Raw genomic sequence first — 13,517 nt, 5'->3', positions numbered from 1 at the left:
ATGTTAGGGAAATAAGACTAGGCATAATTTAAAAAAATGCATTATATTGTTACATTAATTTTTCTTTTTTAATTTATTTTTTTTATTTATAAATTTTTTTTTCAATTTTTTTAATTAAGATAATATACGTGTACATATCTTACCATTGCCACCCCCCACCCCACCCCCATACATGCCCTCACCCCCCAGAGTTTTGCGTCCATTGGTTATGCTTATATGCATGCATACAAGTCCTTTGATTGATCTCTTATCTCCCCCACCTCTCCCTAACTTTCCCCCTGTAATTTGACAGTCTGTTTGATGCTTTACTGTCTCTGTATCTGTCTTTTTGTTCAAGTTTATAATGTTCTTTATTATCCATAAATGAGTGAGATCATGTGGTATTTTTCTTTCACTGACTGGCTTATTTCACTTAACATAATGTTCTCCAATTCCATCCAGGTTGCTGCAATAATAAATTTAGAAAATAGTAAAAACATGACATAGCACTTCTAGTAGGTTATGATGGATGGGCACTCATCTGTTATGATGTTCATCAACTTGTCCTTATGTAATCTATTCTTATCAATTTACAGGATGATTCTTTAATCTTCAGATGTGTAAAATTAACTTAAACTTAATATGTCAACATTTAAATGTTTTAATAATTGAGGAATTATTAAATATTTAGTTATTTTCTTTCTTCTTGATTTAACTATAGGGACATGCCTTATCATATTACTCAGGGTGATGAGCCCAGTTATGCATCTTTCAGCAACTGTAGAGACCTGGTACTCACCAATTCTCTCTTCAGAGGGAAGGCTTGTGGCAAGACAAAGGTCCGTTAACCAATAAAAGCTCTTACTTGCGCAAATTCTGTCACTAACCAGAGGGCACATGGTGGGAACACCATGTCAACTGGTATCCCCCACCTGATAAGCCTCAGTTGATCATTACATGTGGGATTTAACATTTACCCTTACGGTACAGTTTGACCTCTTTTTTATAACTAGGTGATTTGTTAATGACTTTTTATGATTCTGCTTGATTACCAGCCTTCTAATAGCAAAAAGTATGTTTTAAAGTTATACCAGGACATGGGGGTGGAGGGGTTACATCATGAGCCTAAGGGAGTTTCTATGAGATTTTTCTGTCCTACCAAAGGAAGAAGACATCAGGGCTCTCTCCCCAGTTTGATGACAGTCCAATTGCCAAAAGAAGAATGAGCTATATAATTTGCAGGAACTGGAGCAAAATGAAAATGCAGGGGCACTTATTTAAGAACTAGAGGCCTGGTGCACGAAATTCATGCCTTAGGTGGGGTGTGTCCCTCAGCCCAGCCTGCATCCTCTCACAATCCGGGATCCCTTGGGGGATGTCTGACTGCCAGTTTAGGCCTGATTGAGCTTAAATCAGCAGTCGGACATACCTCTCACAATCCGGGACCCCTCGCTCCTTACCTCCCGCCTGCTTGCTCCTAACCGCCCGCCTGCACTTGCCAGCCGTAAGCCCAGCTTCTGTGGGAGCGCACTGATCACCAGGGGGCAGCTCCTGCATTTAGCATCTGCCCCTTGGTGGTCAGTGCACATCATAGCAACCAGTCACTCTGGTTGTTCTGGTCGTTCCGCTATAATGGTCGCTGGGCTGGGCTTTTATATATATAGATTATTAAGAATTTCAGATGGTGACAGATCTGCCTTAAACCAAGTGTGAAGCCCTTCTAAGGGTGGGTTACATGCCCATGTAGCCAGCCCTAACAAAAGTTTATATTCAGGAAAGTCTCAGAGAAAGCTGTATGGTTAGATACTCTTCAAGGTCTGATTCATCATATTGACAAGAAGAGGTAGAATCATTAAATTAATTCTTTGTACTTGCATAGGGGAGAGAGAGAGAGAGAGAGAGAGAGAGAGAGAAGAGAGAGAGAGAGAATTAAAACAGAGAGAGAAAGAGAACACATACACATACATACATATGTAGTGCTTGGAGTTGAAGCCCATTGGGAAGGATTTGTTCATTATCAGTGAGGAAAGAATAGGGTAAGAAAGGGATTTATCAGACTGTATTGAAGGTACCAGGAAGCAAAAGGATATTGCCTATAGGGCATTCGTTTTCAGTATTGTCTTAGTCCTGGCCACTAGAGGCTCCTGCCCTCACACATGTGCTTTACAGGGACGCACTGTGTTCTGCATTCCACCATGTACCTCTCCACAGAGCAAGGAGGCCAGAGGGCCAAGGAGACATGCTCACTCAGAAACAATACATCCCTTTTTCCATCACAATTGGTGTACCAGGACTATAATACCCTGTCCACATGGTCCTGAGGCCTCTTCTAGGACCTGTGCAGACTCTTTTAGGATCTGCCCCCCAGGAGTGAGCCACCTAACCAAGATAATTAGCCAATAGTTGTTTGTGGGATACACAGAGGGATCTTGGATATATGAATGCTATGTTTGAACACAAGTACTGAATATAGTGCAGGACAGAGCAGGGATTGGGAGGAGAAAGGGAAGGGGGGAGTTTGTGGGGGCCATGAACCAGAGGTTGGTTCCTCTAAAGAGTTTTCAGAATTCTAAATTTGAATATGGCCTTTCAGGCTGTCATGAAGATATACTTGTCAAAAGAGGAGCACAGCCGATTTTATTTAAGTGTGTTAGCTTGATTTTTAACTTCTAAGCACTTATATCTATGGTATGTGGCCACTTGCTCCAGGCCTTGCAAATATTAGAGTCAGGCCCGTTAGCATGAATGTCCTCTCATGGTGAGGGCTAAACTGCCTTTCCTCAGAAGAAACTTACATCATGGTCTGAGCCTCCTGGAAGAATTCATCTTCTGACATGGAGCCCTCCTTGATCATCTTAATGGCGACATCATACTGCCCCTTCCATTTGCCCAAATGGACCACTCCAAACTGTCCACTTCCCAGCTCTTTCAACAGGGTAATCTCTTCTCTTTTCAGTTCCCAGATTCCTAATAAGGCAAGACAGGCGCTCTTTAGGATGAGAATATAAGGCTTTGGGGCTAACAACTTCCCAAGTAATTTCTTCCCGAGAAACAGTTTCATATTGGCAATATGAAGAACAGCAAGAATTTTTAGTTGACCACTTAAAAAACATTTAGTAATGTGGTCTTATGACCTATTAGGCCACATGGTAATACCAATAGGACAATATATTTCTTAAAGCAGCTATAATCATTGAAAAGAAAGCTTATAGTAAAACCACTTTGCCCACCAGAGGCATCATGGAAAGACTCAGTGGTAATACCAATAGGACAATATATTTCTTAAAGCAGCTATAATCATTGAAAAGAAAGCTTACAGTAAAACCAAAATGTGCTGATGCTCTTAGCTTGGTAAAATATCGTATTTTCTTAAATATGTGACCTGTGTGGATGTCATTATCCTAAATACACAAGGGTGAAAACTGGCTCCCTTTCTTCCAGGCGCAAAATCCTAGAAGAAGAACTAACAGGTAATGGGGTTCTAGAAGCTGATGATTGGATCTAATAAGATAAAAATTTTGACAGTCTTTTTGTCAAATGCTGGAGAGATTACAGAGTTAGGTTGGGAGGACAGAAAAGTTATTTGTTTATTTGTTTTTAGAAAATGAACAAATATATTAGAGCTGAAGCCCTCCCTGGCACAATCTGACAAGGACAGCCTTCCTATCTTCCCTATTTTTTTCAGTAATAGATAGATAGATAGATAGATAGATAGATAGATAGACATAGATAGATATAGATATATAATATTTTTGTTGATTTTAGAGAGGAATAGAGAGGAAGAGAGAGATAGAAACATCAAAAACATTAATGAGAGGGAATTATTGATTGGCTGCCTCCTGCATGTTGGACCAAGCCCACAGCCCAAGCATGTGTCCTTGACTGGAATCACACCTAGGACCCTTCAGTTTTGCTCTATCCACTGAGCAAAACCAGCTAGGGCTATATGTATATTTTAATAAAAAAAGGTAGGAAATGAAGTGTAAGAGCCCAAATGTATGTCCATACCACTTCCCAAAGACACGGAGGTGGGGACCTTGTTGGCCTTGGTCGACACAGGGTGGCGGAGTCGTGTGATCATGCCTGCAACAGAATCAGCATCATATTATCACATCACATCACATCACATCACGTCACATCACATCACATCACATCACATCACATCACATCACATCACATCACATCACATCACATCACACCTCAGCTTATACTCTCTCCAGAGCAGCTGGAAAAGCAGAGTTCAGGATGGTGATATGCAGAGAATGAATCCCTTCTGATCATAGTCATCCTGTAGTTGTATCAGTTTGCTTGACTTGGCTAATTAGCTCAATGTAAAGCCAAAATTAAAAGAATAAAACCACTTTATGTCATATTGAAAATCCCATCAAAGTGAGTGGCTTGATAGAATTTTTCATTTAAAAAAATTCCCATTTATATGTTGCTATCTTTTTATAGTCTTATATTTAAATATGTATAAACACAGCACACACATTTGGTAAAAAAAAATTCAAAGTGCATAGGGGTACTAAATAAAAAGTAAACCACTTGAATTTTAAAAAATTAAACTGTCAAGTCATTTTAGTTGTTTACATCAAGTTATGATAAAGCTGGGTTAAAATAATCAGTATTTATAGTGGCTTGAGAGAACTCATTCAAAAATATATGTTTGTTGCTTTAATTGTGGGAGGTTTTCCAAGTCCTAGAAACTGTCACAGGTGTTCTTTTACTCTCCTTCCTTTTTCTATATTTATTTACTTTTTATATGAGTGGTCCTCAATTGTTTTAAATCTTACACCTTTAATTGTAAAAAAATATTAGTGCACTCCTCCAAAATATGCATATACACAATTGCTGCTGTATTGATACATTATGTGAATCATAAAGTGTCCTCACAAATAGTAAAGTTAAGAGAATGAGATTTTAAAAACCAATCTAAATAAACATTTTACTGTTTATTTTTCTTATACCCTGTGGGGTTGCTTGTGCATGCTCTGGAGAGGAATCATCACACTTGGAGATGTCTATATAATCCCTTGCCAAGGGTCCTTTTGAGGCACTACAGGTTAAAATAAACAATTGATGAAATTGGAACAAAAGAAAAATTCAAGTAGGAACCAAAATTAAAGCGAGGAGTGAGGCTAATTCACTTAATGTGCATGTAATCAGGTTAGGTAAAGTTGCACGATTTGACTCTGAGCCCACAGCTTATTATTACTCACTGTTGGAAATTCATCCAAGCACTGCCTCTAAGTGGCACTAGTCTTGAAAAGACATTTAGAGGGAATTTCTTTTTTTTAAACTTATTTTTTTCTACATTTATTGAGATGTTACTTACATATAACATATATAACTGTAAGGTATATAATGTGATGATTTGGTACATGTATGTATTGTGAAATGTTTACCACAATTAGGTTAGTTAACACTTACATTAGGAAGGATTTCTATATACAGTTTTGCCAGTCAATCAGGCAAAATTTGGTGAAGATGTGTTGGTGAAGATGAAGGATGTTGCTGTTGGTGGGAGTGTACATTTCTGAAAAGCATTTGACAATCTTTAAATTTTAAACATTCTTAACCATTATCTTAGAAACTAGTGCCCTGGTGCACGGATTTGTGCACATCGAAAGGAAATTAATTAGAAGGTGGGAGGACTGGGTGAGATGGGCCAGACATGCCCTGGAGTCAACCTCCCACAGTCCCTTCCAGGACAAGCACACTGGGGTGGTGCTGAGGCTCGAAGGGCATCTGCAGAGTGAGTGTGGTCCCTCCATCAGGCGGGGTCCCTCAGCTTGGCCTGCGGGGATCAGGCCAAAACCAGCTCTCTGATATCCCCTGAGGGGTCCCGGATTGCAAGAGGGCAGTTCTTGGGTGATGCACCCCAGAATCGGGCTCCCTCCTCTCTGGTTCCAGTTGCATCACCCGAGAACCGCTGCTGCCAAGTCGCCGCAGCTCAGCAGCGGTCAGTGCATGTCATACCTACCAGCCAGTGAGATAGTCATGTCACTTAGCCTTTTATATATATAGATGACCTTTCTAGGGAATTTGGCTACAGAAACACTCATATAGTTGCACTGAGCTATGTTGGCAGGACTGCACTGAAATATTAATTGTAATGGTAAATAGTGCATATGATCCAACTGTTAACCAATATAGGGTTAGGTGAATATCTTATGAAGTAATTCTATAACAGATTTCTCTATAGCTGTTAAATAGACCAAAGTAAGCTATACGTATCTGTATGCAAAGACCTCCAAGACATGTTGAATAAAGAAAGCAGCTGGAAAGTGGCATGTGTAGAATGATCTCATCTCAGTAAAAATATAATGTATTTATGCATATACATATATACAAATAATGAACAATAAGTGTTAGTACCAGCATAGAAAAAATTATTTCAGAACAGACACCAACTTGTGTATCATTGGAGAGATAACCTACATGGACACATCTATAATGTTTGAATTTTGCAATCAACTTCTATAGGCAGAAAAAAAACTGCAAATATTTTTATAAAGACAATCTCTATGTTTAAGTCATTCAGCTCACTCAACTTAAATTTTCTGGCATTATAGAGTGTATAATGCTATATTCCAGGAAATATGGGTTAAAAATCACAGCAGGCATAGAGCTTGAGAACATTTTTTTTCTTACTTTCATGGTTCCCTATGTAATTGAGGATATTAGGAGGAGCAGTAGCATCCAAGAAAGCTGATATTTATCAACAAGGACCCATAAAAGAAAAACTGAAATAAATTACCTGCTGAATTGTGTTGATGATAGTGAATAAGCTTTGGAATGGAATCAAAACAGTAGTTTTCTGCCAGGTACAATTTGTTCTCAGCATTTGTATGCACATGGTAATGTTTGACGGTTCCTTTCTTATCACTAGTAAGAAAGAAAGACTGTTAGAACATTTTTAATAAACAATTGAAGCTTCATTGCATGATGGTTAGTTATATTAGCTGTATTTGCAAATTTTGGAGAGGGAAGTCAGAGAGGGTTTCCCAGTCTTGATATCTGGCATTTTTCTGGAGGTATTAATGACAATTACTAATTATGAAAGAGGGCTCTTCTCTGAACTCAACATATCCTTTGTGCACATACAGAATCCATGTACAATAAAATTCCAACTTTCTAGACTGTTCCTCCATTAGTAAGTATAAAGCTGGAATCTTCTTTTGATGATTGAAAGCCCTGCAATTCTTAAGGATCATTATTCTAAACAGTAATTCTTTTTAATGGTAATAATGAAAATTAAAATGTGGGAGGCAATGGTGATTAGGCTGTGGGTATTCTTTCCTGGAGTATGGGTAGGAGGCTCTCTGGGGGAGTGGAACGGGCAGGATGGAGTGGGTGGGGATTCCTTTAAGTCCTCATGTAAACTTGTACCATTTGTAAATAAAACATTTTTCTTTTGCTCTACTTTTAGAAGACAGTGGTAAATTAGGCTAACTGATTTAGGCTAACCAGGAATAATATGTCTGTCTTAGATTTGAGAGGATTGCAGAGTAGTTAAGAACTGGACTTTGAGTCCAGTTCTACTGCTTGCTGGCTACTTTATCTGTTTGTTATAAAGATTGCGGAGATTATATACATACCAATCTGCATTATGGTTGGCACATAAGACACTGCTAATAAATTGTATTTGTTGCAATGCCAGCCTAGTTAAAACTGCAATTGTAAAAGGGAGAAAGGGTACTTTCTTGTTGCAAATGGCTAAACAGCTCTTAGTGTCAGTATGAAACTCATTCAAGCCCATTGATGGTGTTTAGTAAAAGAAGGCTTCTGTATTCATTGATTTGGATTATTTTAATTTGATTCCTTATCCATTTGCTGATTTTTTCTACCTGATCACCTTCAAAAATAAGTCTGGTGTCAAGAAACTTGACTAGAAAGACTTCTGATATCAGGTTTGGCTAAAACTGCAGGACCACAGAGCCACAGAGCTTTTGATATTCAGTGAACCAAGTCTTCTACCAGTTCTTACTGAGTTGGCTTCAGCCAGCATCCAGATGTGCAACCTAGTACATGAGATGCATCGGGAAATTCTGGCATTGGAAAATTCCAGATGACTGCTTAAAATACATCCTATTCTCTCAAATTGGAGATAGAAATTCTGTAAAAAGCTTCTAAAAATAAAAGAACTTTTTATCACTTAATTATTGCAAAAATACATATATACACCATGGAGAAGGCACCAACGCAGAGGGTCATTCAATCCAACCATTAAAAGAGGATTGTGCACACAGAAAAAAATTTTGTTCAAATGCTTCTAATCAAGTTTTGTCCATGTTATTATTTCAGAACATTGGGAGTTTCAGTGTAGAAACAAGTGTGGTTGAAGGAACATGAACTTTGGGCTGTTAAAGGCACAGCTTCAAGGTGACATTTATTAATCTTGTGGATGGGCCTTCATACGCTCTCTTTGAACCTCAGTCCTCTCATCTGCAAAATGGTGCAAATGAAAACAGCTTTCCTATTTGCTTCACAATATGATTAGAAGGAAAAAGAGCTAACAACCAATGGGAAAGTGGCTTGTGAAACTGAATTGGTATCCTGATGTTGGTAAGGATGATTTGCATGAGATGACTGTGGAGGTCTTTTATGCCTAGGTGTTGGGATGGAGGTGATGGAGCAGGTAGAATTACTCTTTCCCAACAACAATAATAGTAATTGTTATTAGTTTATTGTGTGTTTACTATATGCCAGGCACTGTTCTGATCTGATACACAAAATTATTTTATTCATGGAACATAGTAAGCATTATTATGTTTCATTTTCAGATAAGGAAGTTGAGGCACAGAATTTAAGAAACTTGCTAAATGCCAGAAAGCTTTATAAATGGTAGAGTCAGGATTTGGAACCTGAGGAGTGGCTTCAAATCAGAACTCATAACCACATGGAGAGGCCAGCATCCTAGAAAGAAACTATCTGGGGAACACAGCTACACTGATTCAACCTTTTGCTAACTCTGCACCCACTATAAAAACTTACTAACTTCAGATGTTGGAGTAGGTTTCTCAGTCCAGCTTGTAACCAGGACCAACAATGTAGAGGCTCCAATGCTATTTTTCTATTTCTAGGCTTGGGACTGAATCGAGAGGAGTAACCCAGGATTCTTTTAACAAATATTTACTGATGCGTGCTGTGCACTGGGCACTTTGCTGCCTCCTGGGATAGGCAGAAAAGGATCCCTGAGAACAGCCTCTTGGAAGTAGCGGGGAGAAAGGCCACTACAAATCGTCTCATTCAACATAAATACTTTGATCTAAAATTCCAGTTTAAATATGATGACTAAATGCCCAGCATATTCAAAGAATACACAAGAAAATAAAAAAAGCAAATCCGTGCCATACTTACTTCACAGCCTTACTAAATAAAGACACTGTGTACATTCCCACCTGACTGGAATTTCTAACCATAAATGCTCCTTCTTTTCCCTGAAAAGGAAGGAAAATAAAAAGAAACAGAAAACATTTTTGTTGTCCTTGAAAATGATTTTTTTTTCTGGTAGGCAGTAGGAAACTAGATCTTTTAGATTCACTTTATTTTTTATTTTGTATCTTTCTTTTTTTAAAAAATATTTTCTTTATTGTTGAAAGTATTACAGATGTCCCCTTTGTTTGTTTTTTCCCCATTGACCCTCTCTTCCCCACACCCACCCCTCCCAAACCTTCATCGCCCTATTGTCTGTGTCCATGGGCTATGCATATCTACATATAAATTCCCTGGTTAATCTCTCTCCACCCCCACTTCCCCACCCCCACCTTCCCTCTGAAATTCACCAGTCTGTCCCATGGTTCTATGTCCCTGGATCTATTTTGTTCATCACTTTATTTTGTTCATCAGTTTATTTTGTTCATTAGAGTCCACATATGAGTGAGATCATGTGTTACTTATCTTTCTCTGCCTGGCTTATTTCGCTTAGCATGATACTCTCCAGGTCCATCCATGCTGTTGCAAATGTAAGAGATCCTTCTCATAGATTCACTTTAAATCTCGTTGATGACACAGATTATTCAACAGTTGGTGCAGAAGGGGACCCACAGTGTAGCTTCTTTCTTTTCTCAGTTTCTTTCCAGATCTACCTTGTGTGCTTCAACTCTTTCTTACCAGTTAACTTTGAATACGCCCTGATAATTTTCTGTTTTGTATTTATGTCAGCTTAATGTTTTAATCTTTCAGAAATAAAATCTAAACGCACATGTCATCATATCATACTCTTGAAAGTTTTAGAAAACCAAAGGTGTAGAACAAATCTTTTAGTTCTATGCTCAACTTGTCTTTCTTAAGGACTTGTGTTAATTCTAAACAAATTCACATTCAGAAAGAGTAGATAAGAAACCAAGAATGTGTCAAAATACCAAGTTAGTGAAGTCCCCTCCCACATTGACTCTTGGCTGGGCCATGTGACTTGTTTTGGCCAATGGGACATTAGCAAACATGAAAAAAACAGAGACTTGATAGTGCTTGCACTGAACTGTAGGGCTCATCCTCTTCAACCATTGCCTTGAGTTGACCATGCTGTAAGGAAGCCCAATTTAGCCACATGGAGAAGAACTATGGCATCCAGGTTGATTGCCTCAGCTAACCCCAACCCCCCAGTGACTGCATCCACATGAGAGACTCTATACCAAACCTGCATAAAAACTGCTGACCCAGCTGAATCACTTACAGAATTGTGAGAAATCATAAATGTTGTTGTTTCAAGCCATTACATTTTGAAGTGGTTTATTACACAGAAATATATAATGGGAACAGGGGAAGTGGCTATATGTGAAGGGCATGGTAACCTATAGGCTGGAAAACCAACAATATGATGATGTGACGCCTAATTAGCACTAAGGTTTCTATAAGAAGTGCATTACCCAACAATAGAAAGACATTCTTAGGTGCTATTTTAAAGACCAGATTATTTACCTTTTGTCTCAGTAACTGTTCAGCTTGTGACCTGGAGATGTTACCTGCAAACCAGCTGCAATAGGAAAGAATTCAATATTTGACAGTTAGTAATGTTTAATTGCATAACTTGTCATCTAGCTTTCTAACCTGTAAATTGAGACATTGGCCTAGATCAGGGATTTCCAAACCTGGCTGCTCCAGAGAATCACCTGGGGAATTTTTCAGAATATAGATTCCTGAATCTCCACACCCCAATTATGATTCTGGGTAGGGCCTGCATATCTTTAATTTTAAGTGGGCTGGCATTTAAGAACCTTTGGCCTCCTTCTAGGTGATCTCTGAAATACAATAGAAACATCTCTGTCTAGTTTTAGAGGTACACACAGAAATTTCAAAACTCACTCATAGTCATCCAGGTTTTCCTCTTCTTCAGATGAACTTGACTCATTGAATCCCCTTAAGAAGAGAGGAATCAAAATGAATTTTAAAAAACACCAAGAAATAATCTGAGTATCTAGCAGTACAATATCAAATCCCACCCTGCCTTTCATCCATGTAAATGAAATGTAGACTATTAGGTTTCCCTTTTTGCACTTGGGAAGGCATCAGCAAAGTGAAGAGAGAGTGACTCAAAGACTGAGTTCATGCTCAGTTTAATGAGAAAATGGCTGTTTGATACAAGAAGTCCCCAGGAATGTGGATTTCATTGAGCCTTTCAGAAAAATGGGTTCGTGATATAGATGAAGATGCCTTCAGGGACAGCTGTAGTATAAAGTTAAAAAAATGTCAGGTTGTATATAGAGCTATTCTTAGAGAAGAGTTATTCAACTCTAGGTTATTTTTCTTCCTGCTAGAGATGCCTGAGCCAGGTATATTAGTGTTCATGTTAACATCAGTGTGCATCACCAATGATGGAAGTGAAAAATCAGAGTGAGGGTAATGGTAACCCACAAGTTATCAATTCAGACCAATTTAAGGGTTCAGAGAAGCAAACTACATAGATTTGGGGGGTTTACTTTAAATGTAAAGTCTAGTTGCAAAATTATTGAAAATTTGGTTAGTTTTCTTGCAAATGAAAGCAAATCCCCAGTATAAAAGACTATCTAAATTTGACATACCATGAAATCTTTGAGGTGCTGTGATTCACATTTTTTTCTCTTTGGTTGCTGCATGCAAAATCTTCACTGCTATAAAAAAAGATACATTTCATAAATTTATATTTATTTCTAAATGTTAAATGACAAAAGTAATTTTGTTAGATATGTTTTAACTTTATTAAACATTGCAACCCATGTGTTTCACTTGCTTTGGAAATTTAAGCTAATGAGTCATTTTCACATTTCTGTCCTTGCAGAGTCTCCAATAAAAAGCAGTAGTTTGACAGTATTCATAGACAAAAGCAAATTGTTAATAATGGCTCATAATAGCCCCAAACAATAGAAAATTTGGATTAATAAATTATCTTTACTGGTTTTCTTATAGATATATGAAAGCCCTGCTTTTCTTATAGATATATGCAAGCATTATATCACATCCATGTTTAAAATAGGTTATTTTTTTTCTTTGCTATTGTGATTGGAAATAAAAGTCTTGAAAATACTGAACTTTTAACTCCATGTGGACACAGATGGATCAGCAACATTTTTATCATCCTCTGTCATCCATCCTTTTCTATTTCATTTTGGGTGTTGAGCAGAACATGAGGACTTCTCCGAGTTCAAAGTCTGTTTTACTTGGAATGTAATACCTATTTCCTGTTTGCCTTCATATCCCAGGCTCTTATTCAAAAATCACACTTCATAACTGACAAGTTTTCTTAACAAGGAAATGCTCCTCTGGCTCCATTTCCAGGAGTGCTTCCCTCTCCACCTTCCCAAACATCCTTGCTCACTAGCATAGCTTTTTCACTCCATGTCTTCAGAAGAAAATCCATATTTAAAAATGCTAAAAATATAGTTAAAATTTTCAACTAAAATTTTTTAATTAAAAACTTTGTCCATATAATGGATTGCTATATAGACATTCAAAATAGTGAGGTAGGTTGCACAGCAACACTAATGTACTGTACACTTAATAATGACTAAAATGGTAAAATTTGTTATGTTGTACCACAATTACATTTTTTTAATTAAAAATTAAGTATATCTTCATGTATGCAAATGGGAAAAATGTCTAAGATGTTAGGTAAATAGAGCAAGTGGCAAAGAAAACTTCATGGTAAGAACCTGATTTTTTAATTCTATATATATGGTAACATGCATCAAAAACATTTTAGGGGAATATACATTGAAGAGTCTACAGTGTTTGAGTGCTTTAATTAGAGCATGGATTATTTTACTACTCAGAAAAAATAAAGGTAAAAAGCAGCTCAGGCTAAGATAGTATGAATGACAGAAAGTCAGATGTACTTATATGAGTTGAGAATTATGACTGTATTTTTACAATTCAAGCTTCATGAAGAGTGTTTAGTAATTATTATAATTCATTCATAGGGGATGTAATGCTGTTCATGCTAGGAATAATTAATCAATCCTTTGTTCACACAGCTAGTTTCCTGAAGTTCTAGGGAAAAACCTAGGGTTGGGACTATATCTTGGGTGCAAAAGCTAAGGGTGGTGTCAAAAAACTCAGTA

At 37.6% G+C, this 13,517-nt stretch overlaps 1 protein-coding gene across 5 annotated transcripts in view; it reads right to left on the bottom strand.

The window, feature by feature from the left end:
• The window catches only part of BMX (BMX non-receptor tyrosine kinase), a 52,508-nt gene that overhangs the window by 10,339 nt on the left and 28,652 nt on the right, over nucleotides 1-13,517 (bottom strand). For 3 of the 5 annotated variants that reach the window (XM_008154927.3, XM_054720464.1, XM_054720477.1), the window contains exons 8-14: nucleotides 12,003-12,071; nucleotides 11,287-11,340; nucleotides 10,903-10,957; nucleotides 9,343-9,422; nucleotides 6,740-6,867; nucleotides 3,988-4,062; nucleotides 2,775-2,946 (exon numbers count right to left, since the gene is read on the bottom strand). In XM_008154927.3, the coding sequence (XP_008153149.3) occupies nucleotides 2,775-2,946; nucleotides 3,988-4,062; nucleotides 6,740-6,867; nucleotides 9,343-9,422; nucleotides 10,903-10,957; nucleotides 11,287-11,340; nucleotides 12,003-12,071 (633 nt within the window). The remainder of the gene's footprint in view (nucleotides 1-2,774; nucleotides 2,947-3,987; nucleotides 4,063-6,739; nucleotides 6,868-9,342; nucleotides 9,423-10,902; nucleotides 10,958-11,286; nucleotides 11,341-12,002; nucleotides 12,072-13,517) is intronic. The other 2 variants (XM_054720456.1, XM_054720470.1) reach the window with 1 other exon arrangement.

The sequence above is a fragment of the Eptesicus fuscus genome, chromosome 1, assembly GCF_027574615.1.
Source record: "Eptesicus fuscus isolate TK198812 chromosome 1, DD_ASM_mEF_20220401, whole genome shotgun sequence".
NCBI lineage: Eukaryota > Metazoa > Chordata > Mammalia > Chiroptera > Vespertilionidae > Eptesicus > Eptesicus fuscus.
This window is presented reverse-complemented; position numbering and strand designations above follow the sequence as displayed.